The sequence below is a fragment of the Scardinius erythrophthalmus genome (assembly GCF_964197995.2).
Source record: "Scardinius erythrophthalmus genome assembly, chromosome: 4".
Lineage (NCBI taxonomy): Eukaryota > Metazoa > Chordata > Actinopteri > Cypriniformes > Leuciscidae > Scardinius > Scardinius erythrophthalmus.
The window spans coordinates 5953904-5979283 of record NC_138224.1 but is presented as its reverse complement, the minus strand read 5'-3'; the positions used below and the strand labels follow the sequence as shown (position 1 = coordinate 5979283).

Below are 25380 nucleotides of genomic sequence, written 5' to 3'. Positions count from 1 at the left end.
ATCTGGTTTTGAGTGTTTATGTTAACAGCTTCCACATCTCATCGTCTGACACAGAACAGGAAAGAAAGTGAGAGAAGACAAGAAAAACACTGGAGACGAGCAGACTGTGTGTGTGTGTGAGAGAGAGAGAATGTGCGAGAGAGCGAAGATGAAGACAACCTGGCTAAAGCTCAGGAGAGCTCTTGAACTCTGTGATGATCCTCCAGTTACACAACGGTGCACAAAGATCTCCGGCGCCAGCGAGAGAGAGAGAGAGAGCGAGAGACAGCGCCACTGAAAGAGAAAAGATGCCACCCATACCAAAGATCCCCACTACATGAAAACAGCCACTAATCAAAACAATCTGCCCAAGGCCTTGAATTCTGCATGCGGAGAAAAACAAATGCATGAAATAAAAAGCAAAAGCTCTTAATCAGACGGCATCAAACAGTCATATGTGAAGCAGCTTTCTGGCTGTGAATTCACAGCACTCATAATAACCAAAGTGTTCACAAGTCTGTAAAACTCCTTGCTTCCCCGTTGAGTCACACGTACTGTAAATGCCCCCCCCTCTTTCCACACACAGAACGCCATGTGGTTCGGGGTATGGTGGAAATGAAGGGGAGGGGCTCAACACGTGCTGGGGGCGGGGTTAACTGGTCCAGCTGTGTTTCCCAGGGTGCTTTGCGGCAGCCGCTGGGAGATCAATGGTGAGGCAAGCCTGACAGATCTGTGTGCTGAGGTGTCTGAGGGAGCAGCCTGCTGTATATCATTAAAACTGCAGCGTCTCTCCATAACGCTGCCTGTGACTAACCCAGATAGCAGGCAGATTCCCAAATCAAAGACATGTGGGCTGCACACAAACACACACATACACACACAATGCCGCTCACCGCTCTTTTACTGTCAACTCCGTCACTCCCAGCCCATGTTTCTTTCTTTCACTCAGAGACATTTTCCTGACATTCCTACTGTGCACTCTTGAAATTCCATCATTTTTCCTCTTCTTTTTCCTTTAGCCTGTTTCACAATCTTTCTGTCTCCTTTCTGCCCTTCACCTCTTGCCTTCCACTTTCTTTACTCAGCGTACAGTCTCTCTCACGGCTTGTTTTGTTTCTTTTCTGCCATTTTGCATTTATTTCCTTATCCTACACCTGCTTCTCAGATGTTTCATGCCCCGTCTCTCCTTCCGTCGTGCTCCCTCTCTTCTTCCCCTATTCATTCGTTTCTTTCTTTTCCTGTAACTCTGCTTAGGACTTAACAAATAAATAAAATGATATACAAATATATTTATATGAATTAAACTTATATAACAATTAAGTGCAAATGTATATTTTTTTCAGAGATGCAGATGCTTTTAATTTTTATAATGATGATGATGATTATTATTATTAAAACATTTCTCCAAACTTTTCCCAGGACCACAGGAGGAAAACAACTGCATTATATGATGTTTTATATAGGCTACCATCGCAATTCATAATCCAATAATTTTCCCTCTGGATAATTAATTTTTAGCATAAATATTGACCTATGTCAAATTATAACAACATTGTTTCTATGGCACTAATTTGATCAGATTTTCAATAGCTATGACACTTGGTGATATAAGAATAAGGCATTGAACTTTATCATCACAATATATATTTTTTATGTATATTTTACAGATTTTAAAATTTCTGTTTATACTTTTTTTTTTAAAGTATAAACTAAACTAAAATTACATTTTTAGATTTTTTTTTTTTTCATTTTCATTCCGATTTTTAAAATCCCCATAACTCATGACATTATTTTTTTCTAAATATAATCTGCCTCTTCCTTTTTTGGGGTATTTAAGCTGCTTCAGATGTAGCTTCTGTGCCGCCTTTGCTGGGTAAAGATGGGATTGTACTCTCTTTTTCATTTCCCTCTTTAAAGCTGGAGGGAGATGACTCATGCACGCTGCTCTCGTTCTGAAAGTGAACGCATGTCTCTCTCTCCTCCGAGCCCATATGGCTTTCTGCACTGACAGCTCAGGAAACCAGACACAGGCCAAACTGGCCACACATCAGTCACTCTCTCTCTCTTCTATGACGCACACGGCCCCCTCTCACTCTCTCTTTCCTCCTTCCTCTCCGTCAATTTGTTCCCAGTAAGAAGTCTGATAGGACTTGGTGTAGTGTGGAGAACCAGCAGGGATCCTGCTATAAAAGCGCAGGGGCTGTTAGAGCTACTTTATTCCCTAATAAATAGATGGACGCAGCAGTCAGGGGCCTGTACGTAGCTGAGGAGGAAGCCATGTGTCTGCCAGGTTCCCGACGTGATGGTGGGGGTTGGAGAGGACGCCCTCACCGGGACGGGACGGGTCTGGGGTCAGTCCCCCCAGGGCGGTGGGGGACACAGCACATGTTATAGATTTGAGGGGTGATGGCACTGAAGAGTTTGGGTCCTGTGCTTGTTCTTCCAAAAGCAAACTGAAATGACCATCTAAATGCATTTACATGCACATCAAAACACTGGTAACTATCTGAACAATTCATTATAAAAATAGACAATGCAAAAGCACCATGTTCACATGATATTTTGAAATGATCTGCCTTTTCTGAGGTACTAACATCATAATACAAACATTTGCTAATAACTATCAGCATTGATCACTATCAAAGAAAAAAAGAGTTTACTAGCAAATCAATCACAAAACTGACAACACAAGATTTTTCTCAGTATCTGCATCAAAACTATCATAGAGCCACAACAAATATAATTAATTTACAATTTATTGCCTTACAATGAATAAGCTAAAAGCTATACATGCAGAATATAGTGGACAAAAATCTAACTGCGATCAAGTTCAGCTTACACCGTTTATGACCTTTCCCTCATGAAAGCACACAGATTTAGGTATATACATGACCTTACATGCTGTCAGCTTATTAAGCATAATCGGTGCAACATCATGCATGTCAGCGCACTCATTATGTGCCGTAACTATCAAAAATCAGCACATTAAAAACCCACGTTTTACAGGAGTACATGCAAAGCAATACAACGAGACTACAAGAAAACCATGCTTACATTGAAATCTTTGGGTTTTTCTTTACATCAAAAGAGAAAAATGTGAAACTGATAAAATAACATGATTTAAAGGGATACTTCACCTCTGTAAAGATGAATGTGTATTTAAAATAGGTCATTTATGTAGAAGAAATGTGAAATTATTTTTGAATTTGGAGCTTTCTAGACTAAGAAAAGCCAAAAAATGTATTTTTGGCTTATGTGGATGAAAGACAACAACTCCCAGAATGCACTTGCTTCGCTGCCCTAGGAGGCCACTCCCAAGCCACGCCTACCGGTAAGAGAGGGCAGTTGAAAACAACAAAGCTAAGCTAGTGAGTCTCCGTGATGAGTTTGCCCTGGATTTCGAGATCGCCTTAAATGTCCGGGATTCGGCTTTTGCGTTCTACAGTCGCCATTCATCATGTTTACTGTGGCGAGCAGGACGAGGCTGACGGCCGCTGGAGAACGGCGCGAGGCCGGTGGCGTGATTACTGAGACGCACCGGTCTCGCATCTCTCACGGAGGAGCGGGAATTTTCTTAGCAATGCTAAAACGCACATCAACCGATCACTTGTTTAGCGTTCATGTAAACACTACATTCAGATTCACCAATCGGAATGAATTCAGCTAGATTGAAACAAAAGGTGTGCATGTAAACAATGAATGGCGACCGCAGAAAGCAAAAGCCGAATCCCAAACATTTTGGACGATCTCGACGGCTGGACATGTCCGGGAAAAAGAGGATGGCATTGGAAATCAAACGCACTGGCACTGATCTGTGATAGGTCTGTTACTTAGCGCATTAGGTCCAACCCCCTATGGGCGGGTTTGAAAGGGTGGGAACTAGTGCTTGTAGTCTCAACAGAAATCTGCCCCTCTAACACTTCCTCCGACAATGACGCAAAATGACGATTTTTGCGTCATTGTGGGAGGAAGTGTAAGAGGTAAATACGGATTTCTCCCGTCTCAGGGGAAAATGAGAGAGTGTTGCACGACCATTCAATAGTATGACTGGGTTTCTAACAATGCAAAGCTTAATGCAAATGGGTGGAGTGTTCCTTTAAGACACATGACTTAGTGTGTATTATAATGGACAATCGATAAAATTGTGCATGCCAACACACTCATTGATGATCTACAAGCACTTCTTGATCAAGACAGCAAGATTACAATGGAAGTTTGAGCATTTTCGGTATTATATCATCCTGAAAGCCATGTTACACCTCATATCTAATCGTAAGATTGCTTGTGAGAGAAATGTGACCGGGACGTGGTTACCGGTGTCTGAAAGCACAATCCTGTTCACTAACTACAACACTCACTTCACCCTCTACAGAAGAGTCACAATTAGAGTTTTGTCAGATGCATTGGGCGAAAAAGCATTGATTAAATGCTAAAAAGCATGCCAACTAAAAGGCTAGATCCTGTTTTTTTGGGGTCAAACAAGTCAATGGATGCACTTTGCTCATTTGACCCTGAACGAAATGGTCTCGAGTCTGAGAATGCAGGTCAGTTTCATATATGATGCTGCTTTCTTCATGTCCATTTCTCTCACTCTTATCTCACTATAGTATGGGGGGCTCATTCTCTCCCCAGGCAGCTCGGAGGACGCCGCCAGCCTGGGCACCGTGCCCAATTCAGTCCTGGCACTCTGACAGGCCGCTGGCTGCCCATCAGTCCTCCTGCGCTGCCCTGGAGAGCCCTTACCACCTTACCCCCCCCCCCCCCCGTTCACCATCCTGGGACAACACAACATGACCCTCAGAAACAAGACCACAGGAAAAGGTTTTATCGCACATCAAAGATGGCAGCTTCACTATACAGACAATTAGTTATCAAATAGCATAGGTGAATCAAACTCACACTCAAAATGTGCTTTTGTGTGAACAGAGGTACAGAAATGCACTGCAGCACTGCTCATACGTGAGCACACAAGGAGAGCAAAGAGGACAAGTCCTCAAACGTGACCACACATACAAACACGCTGGCTTGAAGCAGGCAGCTGGAGGGTGGAGAGGTCGGAGTCTCCACAGTCTCGGCCTGATTAAAACTCCCAGCACTGCCTCTCACTCCCCCTGGATTGATTAACCTGACCTGTATCGGATCAACCCCTCGGGACGCGAGCGCAGCCTACTTTCCTGTGGATGAGAGGAACAGGAACGGGTTGGGAGGGGGCAAGAGAGGTGGAAAGGAGAGAGACAGAACGGGAGAGGGGCAAAAAGGGACTGTAGAGCAAGAGAAGGAGAGCAAACCAGACCAGACTTGCACATCGGCGGTGTACATGCTTTCAAGTTTTGCGTTTCCGCCCCTTTATGTTTAAAACTTCTCTTTGCTCTCTCAAACACAATACACCTTCTTGTAATGTTTAATTCAAATGCAAACAATGCATTTCTGCGGGAATGTATCAATTATTTAGGTTTTCATTATTGTTATTATGAGGACAGCACAGCTGCTCGGTGCGCTGTCAGCAGACGGCTGTCTCTGAGACAAACAGCTCGGCTTTCTTTTACACAATCAACACTCTCTAAAAGAGATACTCTCTGACAGCTATGGCGAGTTGAACCAAAAATAAACGGGCACGCACACACACACATACAAACACACAGTATTCAGACTAATAGTGAATTTCAAATCCTAATAAATTTTCACTGTGAAATTCTTATTTCAAAGGCGCAAACCAAAGAATGTTAAATAGAATATTATATAATAATTGTGGTATATATATATATATAGACATAGTAAAAATATCTCCTTTATTTTGTAGGGCATAAATATATTAGCTTTGCCTTCTGTTGAGGTATAATTTTTCTAGGAAGATTTGCCTCAGGTTTGTTCAGGTTAGTTGATGACATGGGAGCGCCGTAATTTAAAAAATAATAACGTCAGGGATTCTCATTTGGATTAAGATCAGATTGAACCAATCACCAATTTCGTTCTTGAGCTTTTCCACTGCTAATATGGCTTGTTTAGAAATATTCCAGTCCTTTTGGAGATTGAAACTGCAGTATTTCCCTGTATTCTTTCCCCCACAATCCATTCTTCTATTTTAACAAGATGCCCAGTGTCTGCTGATGAAAAACAGCCCTACAGTGTGATGCTATCACCAGCACACTTCAAAGTAAATGTGATGTTCTAGCCAGTGTGGGCAGTGTTAGATTTGCACCATACATATTACTTCAGATTTTAGCTGAAAAGTTTCATCTTGGTCTTATCTAACCAGACAAACTTTTCCTACATTGCAACTGGGTCACAATTATGTTTTTTTTTGACAAACTCTACACTTGCTTTCACAAGGTTCTTTTTGAGCTCAACTCTTGTCAGATTTCCTTGTTTGTGCAGATATTTCGAGGAAGGATTAATTCTTGATAATTGAACCAACAGTAGGCTGCGACATTGTTTTGTCTCATTTGCTAATATGCATTTGCTTTACTTTAACTTATTTGGAACGCTTATTAGCCTTGATTTTCACAGCTGTCCTTCAGGTTCACAAACTGAATAACGATGCCATAACTGTGGGGGTTTCATCTAGAAAAGATGAAAGTTTCTTTATTGATTCACAGGTAAAGGCCAAGTGCAAAACAACTGTATACGTTTGCAATTTTGATTTATTATTTTTGTTAACAGTTTCATCATAAAACAATGCCGCATTAAAAGTTTCAGTGATTAAAAGAATAGCACTGAGCATATTGTTGTAAATTACACTGTAAAATATATCGCATGGAATGCAAAATGGGCTTATGCAGGGCCTAAAACTAACCTTTTGCCACACCTGCCAATGGCCGGTGACTTAAGATAATTTACCTGCCATACATTTTTTTACCGGCTATGAAAAATGTTTTTGCAACAGGGAGTATTAACACCAAAATTTTAGATACCAGTGAAAATTCACAATTCCTTATTCCAATTTCGATAGCTAAACCTACTAGCCTAATATTATTAAAGACAAGTAAAAGTCAGTACTAAAATAAAAACAAATAATCAAATTACAATATAACAAAGATACCAAAGTGCTTCTCAGGTTTGTCAGGCAGGCCCGACAGTAGTTTTCAGGTACAGAAATGTGATAAAGTAAGCAAATGCAAAATAACACTGCATAGTCTTCACTGTACAAATTAAACATCCTTTTTACATAATTTATTCAGTCAAGAACAGTGGCTGATTTTTTTCTTTGTCCTTTGTAAGTTGCTCAACAAAAACACAGACAGCAGCAGGAATATTAGGCTGCTGTCACTTTAAGAGCGAATGCACGGATCTAATAGATATTGTACCATCTTCTTGTCATGGCTTAAAGGAACACTCCACCGTTTCTTCATATTAAACTATGTTATTCCCCTAACTAAGACGAGTTGATACATACCTCTCTCGTCTCAGTGCGTGCAATCAGTCGCTCTGGTGCGCGGCGACATTTTGATAGCACTTAGCTTAGCCCAGTTCATTCATTAGGATCCAAACAGAGATGAAGTTAGAAGCGACCAAACACCTCCACGTTTTCCCTATTTAAATACAGTTACAAGAGTAGTTACACGACCAAGTAAGGTGACACAAAATAAAACGTGGCGCTTTTCTAAGCGGGTAAAAAGGATAACTATAATGTATGGCGGAATAGCACTTGGGACTCGGGAGTACTTCGACTCGGCGCAGTAAAAAGTCACATTGGTTCTAATGACAGAAGTGAGAGGATTTTTCAGGCGTGACTTTTTACTGCGCCGAGTCGAAGTGCTCCCAGTGCTATTTCGCCATACATTTTAGTTATCTTTTTTACCCGCTTAGAAAAGCGCCACGTTTTATTTTGTGTCACCATACTTGGTCGTGTAACTACTTGTGCAACAGTATTTAAATAGGGAAAACGTGGAGGTGTTTGGTCGCTTCTAACTTCATCTCTGTTTGGGTCCTAATGAATGAACTGGGCTAAGCTAAGTGCTATAAAAATGTCACCGCGCGCCAGAGCCATTGAGTGCACGCACTGAGACGAGAGAGGTATGTATCAACTCGTCTTAGTTAAGGGAATAACATAGTTTAATATGAAAAAACTGTGAAGTGTTCCTTTAAACTTTCACGACGACGCAGAGCTCGTCAACAGTCGCGAGAGTTGTTCATGTTTGTTCACAATCATGCATTTTTTATTCTTAAAAATGTTACTGACCAACTGGCGAGTGACACCGTTTTACATACTCGCCAAAGGCGATATTCACTCGCATTTGGTGAGTGTTCTTTTAGGCCCTGGGCTTATGGATGATCCGCTGTTCAATAAAAATAACCTGGTTGGTTTATGGGCCTAAATATTTTCGCAAAGCACATTTCACAGACTTCCCAAATGCTAGAAACGGTCTTTATTGATAAAACGGGCCTCTTAACACCCATAGCTCATGACCTCACCACTGAAACTTGCATTAACAGTAACCTCTCCTCGTGGGTGCGGGACCTTTGACATCTCTAGCACTGGGTCTGAAAAGCTCCTGATGCTGAGGGCTTTACTATCTGGGTGGCTGATGTGTGTATTCTGCCCTTGAGTCACACAGTTGTTTGAAGAACACTTTTCAATGCGTTCCTAGTTCCTCCCTCTCTCCAGGCCCGGACACGCAGCAGACTAATTCAGTCATCTCTCTGTCTGTTTTGCTCTCTCGCTCTTTCGGTCTCTCTATTTTGTCTCCCGAAGGTCTTTGGAGAGCAATGTGACCATTGTGCAGGCAAACGGCCTGTTATTGTCGGTCATGCAATGAGAGAGAGGTTGAGTTTGAGAGAGAGTGTACGTTTTGAAACCCACTGTTTTCTGCCCTGTCAGTGTCTCTCCTCTTCACCACATTAGCACGGGCTGTTCCCTACGACTGCTTTGATGGTGAGCGCCGCAGGGCTCCGATCTCTGTTTCAGGTTGTAATTACTCTCTGGAGGGGCCTCACCTGGCTGTGGGCTCCAGGCATACAGAGGGAAGAGAGAGAGAGGAAGAAAAGGAAAGAAGTTGAAGACATGAAAAAACAGAAGATGAGACAGAAAAGGTGGGGTAAGAGAGTGAAACGATAAAAAATACAGTGGGGCCAAAAGTCTGAGACGAGGAAAAAAATTTAATAAAAAATATTTGAATAAATAAAATAATTATAATAAAAAAATAATGTATGCATGTGTATATGTATGCACACTGCCACTGTTAGGACACTACCAAAAGTTTATTCAAAGTTTGGAATAATTACATTTTTTAATGTTTATAAAAGAAAACGATTATGATTACGATTTTATGAATCTAATTTTATATGTATTATTTAGATTATTATAAAAATACAAAGAACAAAAAACTTTAATTATATATATATATATACACACACACACACACACACACACACATACAACTTATAATAATAGATTATATATTTATATTTTTTATTATATTCAATATACTACTTTATGATTTCATGCTATTTTAGATTATTGTTAAATATATTGCACTATTTCAAAGTAACTGAAACTCATTTGTTATAACTTGTGGTTAACAATTTTGAATTAGAAAATGTGAAAAGATTGCAGAAGCATTTACATTAGCAGTCTCAGACATTTTGACTTGTGTATATAAAACCAATACAGTTTTATATCTATAAAAAAAAAATGCAAAAAAAAAAGTCAAACAACTTGCCTTCTACATCGCACCACTTATTACTGTATTTCTGCACCAGCATCAAAGATTAACACTCTGAAAGACAAACCTTGCAGCAGAAAGCAAACACCTCAGTCCATCAGACTGTCTAGTGCTGGATATGACACATACAGAGCAATGGAATGAACTGTTATGGGAATATAAAGGGATTTGTTCATTTTATATCACTAGTGGTATTAACATTACAATGCATTATGCAGGGAGAGTATTACATCATCTCCTGTTCTTTACACAGGCACCGAGAGCATCGGCTTCCTGGTGTTTCCCCTGTAGAACCCCAACGGGGGTGCAGCTCCTAGGGAGATTCGACCTGATTTGAATAGAGTAACGTGGCTTCCCCTGCCGTAGAAGAAACTGTTGTCTGATTTCATGAAAAGCCCATTCAGCTAGCTGGATGTATGTGAGTGTTTGTGCGAGTTACAGCCGCCAAAATCTCTCCTCAAACTGCCACCGCTTGCAAAACAAAAAAGCAGATTGGAGTCATACACGATGCAGAGAAAGAGAGAGAAACTACAAAGTAGCCTAAAATCTATTCATGAGGTGTCAGCTTTCAACAGCATGTTGACACATGCCTACGTCTCCTAGGAAACGGTTGCCCCAAGCGCAGTTATCAGCACAGTTCTGTGGCATGCAATTATCCAATTATCTCCCTCCCCTGAATCAGCACATCAAATCACATGACAGACCTTTTTTTTTTTTTTTTTTTTTTTTTTTGCAAGGTCCTACAACACCTTCGCATTTGCATGTAGCACTTGTCCTTCCAGTTCTCACTGTCTCTCGGCAGCTTCATTTTCACTTCCCTTCACCGGAATCTTTTGTTTCTTTTGTTTTTTATTTCCCCAAATGATCTCAACATCCTTATATGCTTCCTGTTTACTCTGATTATTTTGCTTTCGCTCGGTTCAATTTAGCCTGAATGATCATAAATTGTTAAATTAATAGCGCCGTCGCTCTGTTGCAAGAGCATGTTTTTTAATTGTTAGCTTTAGCTTGCTTTCTAACTCAATCCCCTCCCTTTCCTTTCTCACTCGTCCCCTCCTCCCTCTCTCTCTCTCTCTGCTTATTTCCAGGAGCAGCTTGAGTCCTGCTTTTGGCTCCGCAGGCCTGCTTTGAGAGTCTCTGACTCACAGCAGTGCAGTTCTGGAGCGGCCCTCCTCTCTGGCGGTGAGGCCGGCTGGAGGAGCCAGGGACAGGGGCCGCTGTCACAGACCTCTCGCCCCCTTACATGCTGGGCATCGGGGCGCAGCGCACATTTAGAGCCCTTCATCTGTCCACCATACAAGCCCAGGACCTGTCTGTCAGAGAGAGCGCATGAATTCAACTTGACGTCAGCACGAAATGGCGTCCGCAGCGTGTTTTTCTTCCAGTAATCAGAGTTGAAGAGAATATTCTATTAGACTAAAGACTTACTGGTTAAGTGGACAATACAAAATAAGAGGGTTTCGTGAGCCGAAAGTTGTTTCAGAGACGAAGCGAGTTCGTCTTTTTATCTCCGAATATCTCTTTGGATATAAAGTCCCAATTGTGGGATATAAACTCGCAATCCTAATTTTTTTCTCGCAATTGTGACTTTTTTTTCTCATAATTGCGAGTTTATATCTCGCAATTATGACTTTTTCTTGCAATTCTGGCTTTTTTCTCGCAATTGTGACTTTTTTCTCATAATTGCGAGTTTATATCTTGCAATTATTACTTTTTCTCGCAATTCTGGCTTTTTTCTCGCAACTGCGAGTTTATATGTCACAATTATGACTTTTTCCCTCACTATTATGACTTTTCTCGCAATCTGACTTTTTTGTTGCAATAATTTTTTTTCGCAATTATGATTTTTCTCGCAATTGCGAGTTTGTATCTCGCAATTATGACTTTTTTTCTCCCCACTGAGTGTTATGTTCAGAATTGTGATACATAACCTTTACAATGGCTTTATTTCTCAAAATTATTTCTGCAACATTATATCTTACAATTCTGACTTTATAACTAGCAATCGCGAGTTTATATTATGCAATTTGAAGAAAAAAAGTCAGAATTGCGAGGTGTAAACTTGTGAGATAAAAAGTCACAATTACCATTTTTATTTTTTATTCAGTGGCAGAAACAAGCTTCAATGCCCTATAAATAATAGTAAGGCCAGGAATGTGTATTAAGAAAGCAAACAGTTTCCATTTTGATTTCATGTGAACTTGCAGGACTGAGCCGCTTCATAAATAATGTTGGATAGAGTTTTGTGCTTTACACAATTATAACCTGAACCAGTGAGAGTGCAAGGAGAGGGAAGAAAAAAAGTGACATTTTATTGAAGAGAGAGAGAGAGAGAGAGAGAGAGAGAGAGAGAGAGAGAGAGAGAGAGAGAGAGAGAGAGAGAGAGAGAGAGAGAGAGAGAGAGAGAGAGAGAGAGAGAGAGAGAGAGAGAGAGAGAGAGAGAGAGAGAGACATGTGGTGAGCTAGAGAGAAGGTTCGAGACAGACAGAGAGTCGGAGAGGGGAGGGTTGGACTTCTGCTGTCAGTTGTGCTGTGCTGCATTTTCTTTTGTAAACACAAACGTGTGTGTGCTGCTTTTCTTCCTTCTTTCTGCTACACTCCAGTACCTTCTGCAAATGCTCCCGTCATATCGGCTAACAATGCCAAAGAGCCCACAGAGGGGGGCCTGAGGCCCAAAGACGGGGAAATATGCAAAAGGTGGAATAAAACTACCTTACGTAAGACTGACGGGGCAAACAGGCTATTACCGCCAGATTCATAGAGCATAACATTATGTGACCCTTTGTTAGGGTTATGATGCAAAATGTTTATTTTACAAGAAGAGAATGGCAGTATGACTAAATGATCTATCATTTTATAAAAGCTTAAAAACCATGATATTAATCTACAGTACTACAGAACTTTTCAAATTATGTACTTGAAAAACATTTTTTTACAAATTAAGAAATGCCATCAATGAAAATAAATAAATAAATAAATAAAAGAAAAAGAAAAAGGAGGAAAAATAGATTTTTAATATACATTTAACTAAAGTATATTAAATGTAGCCCTAGTATAATTTTTCAACATTTCACAATCAGGCCTTCTGTTTGTTTTGTCATATGCACACAGACAAAACTGTGTTATTTGCACACTGAGAGAAAAATGTCACTTTAAAGAAGCTTCACTTTACTCTAATAATGAATAAAACTGAAATAACAACTTCAAAAATACCACCATCTGACACGGAAGATGAAGGGTTAAGAGTAAAGTGAACTGAATTGTAAGAAGTTGGTTTCCAGGGGAACTATTCTTACTGTTCCAGCTGAGTTGGGCTAAACCATTTTGCTTTCATAAAGGGGTGCCACAAACACACACAACACGAATTTCTTTCATAACAGTTTAGAGAAAAACAGAACACGGAGTAGAACAATAACATAACACCCATACAGGGTCGCTTTATAAGTTTTAGACTCTTTTTAATCAATTTGCTCCATTTTAGCAGGTTTTAACGTGCGCGACTCCCCCGCAGCCGCTCTGTGCTGGCGGCCCTGCCAAGTCAGTTTGAAAAGATCAGACAAAGGCAGCAGGAAGCCCCTCGGCTTGGCAATGAGTGCGAGCGGATCAGAAACGCGAAACGAAACCTCACTCTTTAATCTGATAGCGGACTGAATTTATTTTCTCCCGAGGTTTGTGGCAGTTTTAGACATCTTTTGAAAATGTACGACCGTCTGGATCCCCGGGTCGAGCGAAGACTATTATCAAAGCGCCAAACGGGCAGCAGCGCTGTCTGACCGCCCGTTCGCTGTCGGTCTGAATCGGATCAAGCGTCTTTTGGGAGGCATTTTTGCATTTGAATCCTTCCTACGCCACTGAAAGGATCGCTCGGGACGGAGAGTTGTCGATTTACCCAGTTAAATGTGAAAAGAAAAGCTTGAGGAGCTTTCTAAAAGCCTTTTTTTCCCCTCCTAAGGGGACTGCGAGACGCGACGGTGACCGTTGGTGGGGGTTTGCCGCCGTTTGTTTTCTTGAGCGCGCGTGGAAGATGGAGACGCACATCTCGTGTCTCTTCCCGGAGATTTTAGCCATGATTTTCAGCTACTTGGACGTGAGGGACAAAGGCAGGGTGGCTCAAGTGTGCACGGCGTGGAGGGACGCGTCCTACCACAAGTCCGTGTGGAGGGGGGTGGAAGCCAAGCTGCATCTGAGGCGGGCGAACCCGTCCCTGTTCCCCAGCCTCCAGGCGCGAGGCATCAGGCGGGTGCAGATCCTCAGCCTGCGGCGCAGCCTCAGCTACGTGATCCAGGGGATGCCCAACATCGAGAGCTTGAATCTGAGCGGCTGCTATAACTTAACGGATAACGGCCTGGGGCACGCGTTCGTGCAGGAGATCCCATCCCTGAGGGTGCTCAACCTGAGCCTTTGCAAGCAGATCACGGACTCCAGTTTGGGCAGAATAGCGCAGTATCTGAAAAACTTGGAGGTGTTGGAACTGGGCGGCTGCAGTAATATCACGAACACGGGCTTGTTGCTCATCGCGTGGGGTTTGCACAGACTCAAAAGTCTTAATCTGAGGAGCTGCCGGCATGTGTCGGACGTGGGCATCGGGCACTTGGCCGGCATGACCCGCAGCGCGGCGGAGGGCTGCCTCAGCCTGGAGTACCTGACCTTGCAGGACTGCCAAAAGTTGACGGACTTGTCCCTCAAGCATATATCGAAAGGTCTGACTAAGCTCAAAGTGCTCAACCTGAGTTTCTGCGGGGGCATCTCGGACGCTGGCATGATCCACCTCTCTCACATGACGAGCCTGTGGAGCCTTAATCTGCGCTCGTGCGACAACATCAGCGACACGGGCATCATGCACCTCGCCATGGGCACGTTGAGACTCTCCGGACTCGACGTGTCGTTTTGCGACAAGATAGGCGACCAGAGTCTGGCTTATATCGCGCAGGGCCTGTACCAGCTCAAGTCTCTGTCGCTGTGCTCGTGCCACATCAGCGACGATGGCATCAACAGGATGGTGCGCCAAATGCACGAGCTGAGGACGCTGAACATCGGTCAGTGCGTGCGGATTACAGACAAAGGACTGGAGCTGATCGCAGACCACTTGACGCAACTGACCGGCATCGATCTGTATGGATGTACGAAAATCACTAAGAGGGGACTGGAGAGGATCACGCAGCTCCCCTGCCTTAAAGTTTTGAACCTGGGCCTTTGGCAGATGACTGAAAGTGAGAAAGTGAGGTGAAACTTGGGGGGTTTCTGGAGAGAGAGAGAGAGAGGGAGAGGGAAGGAGGGCGGGAGGGGGATGGGTGGATTTCAATAGAGCAAAGTACATAAAAGAGGCTTAAAATGCTGAATGTGATACATGTGTCAGTTATTGCTATTAACACACACAAAAAAGTTGTTTTTTTCCCCCTAACAAATCGCAATATTAAACCTCCTCCTCCTCCCCAAGTATCGCGATATTTTGGCTACCTCGTTAGATGTTACATTATATTGTTACTCTTAACAAGAATGAAAATTTGTGCCTAGAAAAACAATTCCCTCCCCCTTGTATCTCTTCTTTGGCTTGAGGAAAGCAAAAAAAAAAAAAAAAAAAGACTACCTTTTTTATCTCCCTTCCTTCAGCTAGTCAACAAAAAGCAAAGGGTTTCAAAACAAGTATATGAGTAGTTGATATCAAATTTCAAGTGTCCACCTTAAAATATTTGAATTCGTAACTTTTTGTGAGAGACTACAGCAGTCTTTGTACTTCTTTTTAAAATGTATTTATCACACCCACAGGATCATTTAAAATTAAGTGGATTAAAAAATGAGAAACAAATAAGTTACCAGTCCCAGGACCCCAAATTACGCATTTTCCATTATTGACACAAGTGATATCCTCAAATCTCAATGATTAATAAAGAAAAAAGTTCATGGACACATGTCAACTGCCCTTATGCAAAGACAGACAAAAAATACTGGGTTTGTACACTAAAGCTTTTATATTTCCAACCGCTTTTAGTTTTTGCTCAATTTTACAGGCCTGAAAGCCTTTAATTCCTGCTTTGAATAAGAGGTTGCCTCTGCTGATGTATTTATGCTTATGTAAGCAGATATTAATTAATGGCTGTGATTCAGAGCGTTGTACTTCAAATTGAAGTGAATTTTGTCCCTGAAAAAGAAAAAAACCCTGTTTGCAATTCACTGACACCTTGTTTGCCTCTTCACAGGGCTGAAACAGGGAACATCGTGTTATAAAACAATCTGTCTGTTTTAAATACATTAATATTCAACTTTACATATAAAAAGACATGGTCGCGACGAGGGTAACGCGCAAAAATGCATGTCAGGCCTATATATGTACCATGATGTATCGACCTGCAACATGTATTGAGTCCTGCTGAGAAGCTACTGTGTTCTAATGTACTGTAAATGTATTTGTAAAAAGAATCCCAAATTAAAATGTTTTATATTCTTACAGTAAAAACATTAAAGTTGATATTTATATAAATAAAAGAGCCACTTGGAATTTCGTTACGAGCTTGAGTTATGATAATTCATGCATTCAGTGTGGTTTTGTGCCCTTTTGATGCTACATAGGCAGCATCACGGATAATTTCGCTATAATAGGGTTAAGGGGGTTTATTTGATTCATTGCCAATGTAGTGGATTTGAGAAATTAGAGGGCGATGGAATGGAAGTGAGATTTGTGTGTTAAGGGCATGCATGTTTGTTACATTATTTATGAAGCGCAACAAAATGGATGCTTCCCTTAATTGTGCTAGTGAGGGTGTTAAAACTGCAATGCTGCCTTCATTACAATCGAGGTCATCCAGTCCAATAATATACGTATCGTAAAAGCATCTGATGTTAATATAACGTTGGATATTTTTCACCCACCAAAAATATTATAAATCCTGTTCTCAACAGTTGCCATTGTTTCCCTAAGTTAAGAAGCCAGGTCTAGGATTTTTTCTTCTCCTTGCTCAGTCACGCATACCAGATCTGAGAGACGGGGTTTGTCCCACGGGAGTCTTCCTCCCCCCTTAAGAAAAAAAAAAAAAAACCCTCAACCCACCCCCTTTCCTCAAACAGACACTTTTAAACATTCCTCACCATCATTCAAAGCATTTAAGCTTTAGTCTTTGCTCCCCTCCACCGTCCGGAGGGGTGGAGGATTTAAACGGGGGCGCTTGATGAGAGAGCGAGAGAATTTAAGCCCTTCTGAAGGTTACCGCCATCTCTTTTCCTAACTTTGCTGAGTTCATAGATTTTTTTTCTTTCCCTGGAGCTACATATTATTCTTGCATTTTTACAACTGGAAATGTTTGTCAGACATTCTGATGTCTTGCTCACATAGATCTTAAAGTTATAAAAACTACACTATTGTACGTAACCGAGCCAGCCTAGCAAAAAAAAAAAAAAACAGACATTGCTACACATGTGAGGATAAAAAAATAACATAACATAAAAAAAATAAAAAATACAGCCCGTTTTTACTGCTGGGAATTTTAACAAAGCACTTGGAACATTAGCAGCAACCTGTATAGCTCTCCCAGCGCCTGTGGTTGAAGGTGTTTCTGGGTTACAGTGAGACGCTTTGAAGTTTCAGAAGGTTCCAGAAAGGTGGGGGTGGAGGGGTGGAGGGGTATTTTGCGCTTGTCTAAAGTTCCAGGCATTTTAGACGGCCCATGTGATATGCTCAGACAGCCTAAATCAAGCACAGATCAAAAATGTAAAAGTCACTTATTGTTTCATTTTCAAAATCACTATTGAAATCTGATTTGGTTGCAGTCGGTGTTAAGAGGAAAGGTGGTTGAAAGCTGTGTCTGCCACATCGCTGGAAAACGGACAGGAATTTGTGAGTCACTGTTTGACTTTGCTCTGTAAAAAAAAAAAAAAGTGTGCGGTGCAAGAACCCTGTCTGACTTCAGGAGACCGGCACCGGATAGCAAACACGGCACACGAGAGGTGCTTTAGTTTTGCATCTCCGTGTGTGGCATTGCTGTTTATCCGTTCAGAACAACTGGATAAGGCCAAATGCAAAGCGAACAGAACAATCTGTTGCTTCATTCTGCACAGGATAAAATACTTCAGATTGAAGTTTCTCTCCATGTGTGATATAAGCAACAGAAAACCTTTTTACTTACTTTTAAAAGGAACATTCTGGGTTCAGTACAAGTTTAGCTCAAATAATAGTTTGTAAATCTATTAAAGCACTTAAATTTGAAATTTGGGTCACACTTTGTATTAGCCATTGTGTTTTTACATTAAAAATTAGTGTTCATATTGTATTGCAAAACACTTTCTCTGCTATTGAGGAGGGATACGGGTCCGTTTAGGGACAGGTTTGGTGGTATGGGAAGGTTTAAGGTGAGTTAAGGGAGTGGGAAAGGGTCCGAAGGGTAATTATAGATGTAATTACAGAAATTAATTACAGCTGTAATTACATGCAGGTATTTTTCTTTTTTATATATAAGTACAATTTTAAAACATGCATTTTCACAATAAGTGCATTGGATTAAATGATTAATTTATATGTTAGTACATTTGGGACCAACATTTGTGGATCATTTGAGCTGTAAAGCTGTTTAAATTAATTTTACAGTTGATTTATGGCATTGCATTGTAATGGCAATTGAGGTATAAAACTGTATGTTCATGTTTAAAACTGTTCATGTTTACGTGCATATTGTTTGTCTTTTGCTATGATATTGAAACAGTATTTTAATGTTGTATTGACCCCATTTACTTCCATGTAAACCAGATTTCATCTTTTTTAAGATTAGGAACAACATTATTCCAGAAATACTATTGATTGAGCTTAATTTGTACTGAAATTGCTTAATTTAATCAAATTTTGAAACAGGATTTATAAAGCGCAACTGTGGAGTCACGTGTTGGTGGTTAAACAGATTTTTCTGTGGCTGCCGAGTCCGCTAGCGAATTCTGATGCAAAAGTTTGTGACTCACGGGTTTGGGTTTAAAAAAAGAGTGGAATTAACTCTGTGGTGAAAGTGCGTATGATGGCTAACTTTCTCACATGGCTGTCAGGTTTTAGTCATAGCTCTCATTAAAACTAATCCACAGCGGTCTTTTCACACTGCGGGCTGGATGATGGCCATATGGCATTTTTACAAGCAGACAACTGGTTTACTGCACATACTGTATGTCAGAAGCTTTTTTTGAAGAAGCCAGATGAAAAGGTAGGTTTGCGAGTGAAGGCGATTCTTGTGTGTGTGTGTGTGTGTGTGTGTGTGTGTGTGTGTGTGTGTGTAGCGTCTAGGCTTGCTCTGGTTTGTTGTTGCCAGCTCTCCCCCAGTGAGGTTGTGACAGAGTTTGACTGGTGTCATGTGACCTTGCTGGAAGTGTGAGTACAGAGGGGCCAGAGCCAGAAGACCCAATCTGTCGCCCTCTCGCCCCACCCTTCACACACATGCAGGGATGGAAACAAATTTGCAAAGATGACCCTTATAGGTGCAAAATCCACAGACACGGTCCAAATTCTAGGCAAAATCTAGGAAAATGAACTTGACTTGGCTGATTTGCGCATGTCTCAGTCTTGTTAGGGAGTGTTTGGAGGCTCTATTTTCTCAGATACACACACACATTATCTTAGACTATTTTTCTCTCTTTGGCATTTCTTTTCTTTTCTCTGAACAAAACGGGACCCAGGCTTGTGTTGCACCAGTTTTCCCCTTTGTTCTGATTGTATTAGGTGACGGGTCCACATGTTCTGGATCGTATCTGCTTTCATATGCAGTGAAATGCAGCTCTCTGGCAGCACTCTGGAGGCAGGAGGTCTGTGCATGAAAGAAACTTGAGTGCGAGACTGAAAACCACACCACACCACACAACAAAAAACGATATGGGGGAAAAAAGACAACCAGTGATTGGAAGCTTTGTTGCGTCTAAACCACCCATTTTAGCGTTAATCCTTGACCTCAAACTGTCAGGCGCACCTTTTGACAGTCGAGAATATAAGTTCGGACTGAATAGCTGCTATAAAATGTAAAAAAATAAAATAAAATAAATGCATAGCACCCGTCCCGGCTGCTGATTGATCAGTACGTGCTAAAATACACATTCTAGAAAAAGCTACGATGACAAAAACCTTTCCACCGCACAGCATGAGATAGAGAGGAAGGTAAAACAGGAAGAGATGCTTGGGAAACAGGAAGGTAAAAGGGAAGAAATGCTTGCGAACATACAAAATTGGGTAAGAGACAAGAATTTTTGTATTTCTTAGCCGCTTTGATTTTCTTTGGCTTGGCTCTAATTTAAACTTTTTTTGTTATGCTGGTTGCAAGTGTCTTCACATCCTAATAGCAATCACTAAGTTGAGTGGTCTGTATTTATATGTATCGAAAGGTGCAGGACCATAGAATGTTGTCCAATTTTTGCATTCGGTCTGAACGTACGATGTCCTACCTGCCTGTCAGCTTATTCTCATTCCTCCTCGCACAGACATCACACGTCACCAGTGCGTTTCATGCTATGCAGAGTTAGACAGATGTCAGTCACAGAGCACCGCAAACACCTTTTATAGTTCCTCCTGAACCAAAACATCCAGCTTATGCTGCGTTCACACTATAACTAGTGTAATTTGGAAGAGATGGAAACCTGTGACGTTATACTCGGAGTGGTTCGTGAATTTATGCTCAGAGCGGTGTCGAATTTATGCTTTTCTATGTAAACATTATCAACGCCGAAATGAATCTGCAGCAGTGAGGTGGTAAAGCCAGCGCTCTTTAAGTTGTTTACGTTCATTATTATTGTAATGTTATGTGCTTTGAGGTAGTTTATCGTGTTTATGTGTTTAGGAGGCGTGGCTTTGGAGACATGCTGAAGGGAGGGTGGGATCTCATGCTTTCAAAGCTAACTTACAATTTCTAGCCGCTACGAAAATTGCCTACCCTACCTTTAAAAGGTAAAAGCTGATAGACGAGTGTGTGTGCGTGTGTGTCCGGGCTACAGGCCGACTGCACAGGAGGAGATTTGTTACTCGAGTGTGGGTGGTAGAGAGGGCGTGAGTGTTGTGTGTGGGGCTCTGAATCCACTCAAAGAGGGAAGCGATGGAAAGAGAGAGAGAAAGAGAGAGGGGGGGAGTGCTAAAAGGAAGAAAGTGGATGAGAGATGGATGACGGGGGGACGCACACTACTGTAGCTAAAACCTCTTCACAGAAATACAGCAGCCTCTGCCCGTCACATCTGTCGAGACCCCACACAGCCAGCTGAGCTGCTCTCCACAGGAGGATATATTTTTAAAACCACTGTGGCATTTGGAATTATCTAAGAGGTTCATCCATAATGTTTTGGTAAGGTAGACACTTTTTCAAGCACTACATATACAGAAAGCACTGTAGGTCTGATGGGTTTGTAAATCCAGTGGAATTTGTAGCTTGCCAGATGTTTTTTTCAGAGTGAAGTCGGATCAAAGTTATTGGTTGAAATGGAATAAAGATGTATCCTGAGCAAGGTAGAAAAAACCCACATGCTGCCAACAAGACCAGAAAATCTGGATTAGATAAATCTAGTAGATCCAACATGGCACTATAGCCATTACAAGAAACTTGACTTTACCGCCATACCACAGATTGATGACATGCATTAAGTGAATGACAGAAACAAACGTCATAGTGACATTTAAAAGAATGAATGGGATCTTTATTTGAAAGATACATTTTTTTAAGGATCTCTCATTCCAAAATTTTTAATTTTGCTCCGTTTTTAGAAGATTTTATACTTCTAAATCACCCCACAAACAACTTCTTCTGAAGCCATAAGATTCAAATTATGAACTGAACTGAACTATGAATGTCACTCAAAATGACATTACCCAACATGACGTTACTCAAATTGACATTACTCAACATGAAGTTATTCAACATGACGTTACTCGAAACTCAAAATGACGATACTTCAAATTTGTGTAAATTAATTCTTTCAAAAATGACGATACTAACTTCTGTTACAATTCCAGACCAAATTCAATGTTTTTCAAACATTCAGATTTTGAAAGCAAGGAATATTCTGGAAGAGTGCCACATGTTCAAAGTGGGAATGTGTTGAGCAGCAACAGAATTGTGCTACTTTTCTCTCTCTCTCGGCCCTGGGTATCGCGTGGCTCTGTCAGAGATGTAGAAAAGGCAGTGTTACACAACAGGAAGTGAAGCATGTCTCAGGAGCTTTAAAGACAAATAGACCGGTTTGATCAAGTTTAATGCCGGGCTCTCTTGAGTCCACCTCTCAATACCAGCTCAAGTGCACAAACAGGAGAGTGCAGGGGAGAAGGAACATATGGAAGTATCTATCTATCTATCTATCTATCTATCTATCTATCTATCTATCTATCTATCTATCTATCTATCTATCTATCTATCTATCTATCTATCTATCTATCTATCTATCTATCTATCTATCTATCTATCTATCTGAACCTGAGCACAAGAACAGCAGTAAAACTGTTACTAAAATGGACAGTATGACTTCAAGTGGTGGTAAAAGTATAACTAAAAACAGGATGCAGTATAGATGAGTGAGTCATATTAGGATCCTGCTTTAGCAGTTAGCTGTTTATTAACGCACGCACACCCACAGGGCTACATGCTCCAGGCCCAGCACAACAAGTACGTTTAAACTATAGTGTCAGCAAAAAGGGAGCAACCATTGTTTCAGCTTTTCAAAAGAACATATAGATTGGACTGCTGACAGGAAGTGTCTGGAGCAGTTAAAGGTGGGTATACACAGAATTAAAAATAAAATGTAATGGTTGATCTTAAAGGGACAGTTCACCCAAAATGTCAAATGATGTCAGACTTTTTATTTTGTTTGCTTTTCCTTAACAGCTGACTACTATAACTTTCTGACTGAAGGTGTATTAACTTCCTCCCTCACAGCTGAATACTCACGATATGAAGTCACTCGCCATATGAAGTCCTGTCTAATGACAAAGCAAAATTACTGTATTTCAAGAGGATTGTTATGAGGGACTTAAATTAGAAAAGAGATCAGAAGGTGTACTTCTGTTCCTAAAATAAATGCTTTACAAGATGATTATATTGCTTTAGGCCATTTAGGCCGAGCTAAAAAGCTGTGGGAGATATGAAACCAAACATATTGGGTCAAAAACAGAGCCCTTTTTCCATCCCATTTCCTCTCTTTTTTTGTCCTTCCTTTTTTCTGACGAAACTTTCTCATTCTGTACCGACCATCCATCACTTTTCTCTCAGCTCACTGTAAATGCCATGCTCTCTCTCTCTCTCTCTCTCTCTCTCTCTCTCTCTCTCTGAGATTTAGAGGTTCTGAGTGTGACATGGAGAAGCTCAGCTTGTGTCTGCCTCGAGGCAGTGGTCCGACTCAGCCGGGGAAATTTATAAAGTGTCTGACGTTATCTCCATGCGGTATGCAGAGCTCTCTCTCTCTCTCTCTATCTCTCTCTCTCCAAATCTTCAACCGTTTTACATTACTGTCATCTCTACCCTGTTCTCTAACACTGTAACCACCAACATTCTCCCTCTAGTGTTTCTTGCACTCCCCACTTGCTTTTACGTATTTAAAGGGGTAGTTCACTAAAAATGTGAATTCTGTCATTTACACAACCCAACAAAAGAAGAAATTTAGAAGATTGCATGTAAAAGAGCATCCAGAAACAATGAAAGCAAATGGACAAGGATGCCGTCGAGCTCTGAATAGGACAAAAAGCAAAAGAGGGCTTTTTTTTTTGCAGCGATGCCGTAGAAGAACCATTTTGGGTTCCCCAAAGAATAGGGGATTTCGAACCGGGAAGTTCTGCAGCTCTAAAGGAAAATAGTGTCATTGTCCAGCTGAAGTCATTTCAGTGGGGATTCAGTTACATTGTAAAGAACATCAATTATTAAAGGGGTCATGAACTGAGAAATTAGTTTTGACATATAAGAGGTCATCATATTATAAGAATATCCTGAAAGTTTCAGAACTGAAAACATCCTTGTTAGTCCAAAATCAGCTTTTATTGTTACCAGGCCCAGCGAACGGTGTTAAACGTCATGAGGGTGAGTAAATGATGACAGTTTTTACTTTTCTCACACACACACACACACACACACACACACACACACACACACACACACACACACACACACACACACACACACACACACACACACACACACACATTCATGAAATTCATGTACTTGCATATATTTTCCTCATAAAACCCACATGTATGCCAAGCTAATGTCCTGTTTGCTGTGCATCTGCAACTTTTTCCATCTGTTCTTCCTCCCCTCCTTCCTGTTTCTCTCTCTTTCTCTCTCTGAGCTGAGGCTGGATGCTGGGAAACTGTGGATAGTGTTTTACTTTTGTGCTGCCACTTCTCTCACTCTCTTTTTTTTGCTTTGTCACTCAACACGACATGTCCTGTCACATGGTTCATTCACTCCGACAGTCACAGGGCCGGAGAGTGCTCTCTCTCTCCCCCCACATTTCAATCTCCCTCTTCCTCCCTCTTATTTCAGCCCAGGGTCTATTCTGAGGCAGGAATTGGAAACTCAGTCTTGTGCTGATGTTTATCAGCCCATTCCAGGCCCTGCATTGCATTTCTATCTGAGAGTGTATCAGAGCCCCTGATTTTAGATAGGTATGATTAATGTTGTTACATACTCCATGGCATTACGTGGGAAGGCGAGAGGAGGATATACACAGCCAATACTTTTCATTATAATCTTCTTGTTTTGCTCCACAAGAGATCTCCACATCTGAGTGGCTAAATAAAAAACACAAATTTGTAAATATGCACAGCCATATTTATGAGTCTGTAAGGGTGTTTGGATGGATGGAGTCTGAGATGAAGCCAGAGAAGCACTCTAGAGGAAACAAGGAGAGAGAAAAAGGTTGCTCTAGACTGACCCTATTAGGGAACCAATGTTAATACATTTCAGCAACATCTACCTGTGCGTGTTACTACAGCGATGGCACAAGACTTCAATTAAACCCAGGACAGGCGGGGAATTCACACACCGGCCCCTCGACAACTCTCTGCCTTGATTTCTCTCCCTACAGTTGAGTCGCTCTAAAGGTATTCGGCATACATCTGACCACTTAAAAAACATGAAAAAACATCAAAATGCCTTTTTGCCATCAAGTTCAACCTCATTCAGGTTTGAAACAACTTGAGAGTAGGTAAAGGATAACAGAATTTTCATTTTTGGGTGAACTATCCCTTTAAGTTTAGGCTTTTACTACTATTTATATTTTATTTTAAAAATATTTATATTAAAAAATGTATAAAAACTTTATTTTAATGACTGTAAATGGTTTAAATGTGTTTTTTGTTTTGTTATTTTAACTGGAAACGTCAAATTATGGAAATAAAATGGGTTGTGAATTACATTTTTATGTATGAACTAATACACACAAAGAGTTCCTCCATAAATGTAACCAAACACAGTATCCCATTCTCTTTGTACCTTGTTTCTTGTCTTATGTCTCTCTAAAACGGATTTGTCTCTCAGGATTAGAGCTGACATGATTGCAGATTTTGTTGCAGATGTGTTTTGTTTATGAGCGTTAAGTGATTCTGAAAAGGCCTTGCCACTTCACTGCTCCCCATTTCCGACTCCTGCAATATTCTGCCCGCTGATATGCTTTACAGACTTTTGGAGAGACGGACAGGGACTTTCAGACAGAGCAGAATTTTTAATAAGTGGAAATCTCCCGCACCAGAAGGAGGAAAAATATATATATCACGGTTTGAGGGAAAAAAAAATCATATGGGACAAACCCCAGTGTG

The 25380-nt window shown here is 41.1% G+C and overlaps 2 protein-coding genes across 3 annotated transcripts in view; one reads left to right on the top strand and one right to left on the bottom strand.

Moving 5' to 3' along the window:
- wnt5b (wingless-type MMTV integration site family, member 5b) overlaps positions 1-25380 on the bottom strand; it is a gene marked incomplete at its 5' end in the record, with an annotated part of 79446 nt that overhangs the window by 17343 nt on the left and 36723 nt on the right. Inside the window, one exon of one of the 2 annotated variants that reach the window (XM_081364502.1) lies at positions 873-990. The exons of the other annotated variant lie outside the window; for it this stretch is intronic. Of the gene's footprint in view, positions 1-872; positions 991-25380 lie in introns of those variants that run through there. 2 annotated transcript variants of the gene reach the window in all.
- On the top strand, positions 13214-17212 carry fbxl14b (F-box and leucine-rich repeat protein 14b). Its single transcript, XM_081363314.1, has one exon. The coding sequence runs from the start codon at positions 13666-13668 to the stop codon at positions 14866-14868; it is 1203 nt and encodes a 400-aa protein (XP_081219440.1). The 5' UTR covers positions 13214-13665; the 3' UTR covers positions 14869-17212.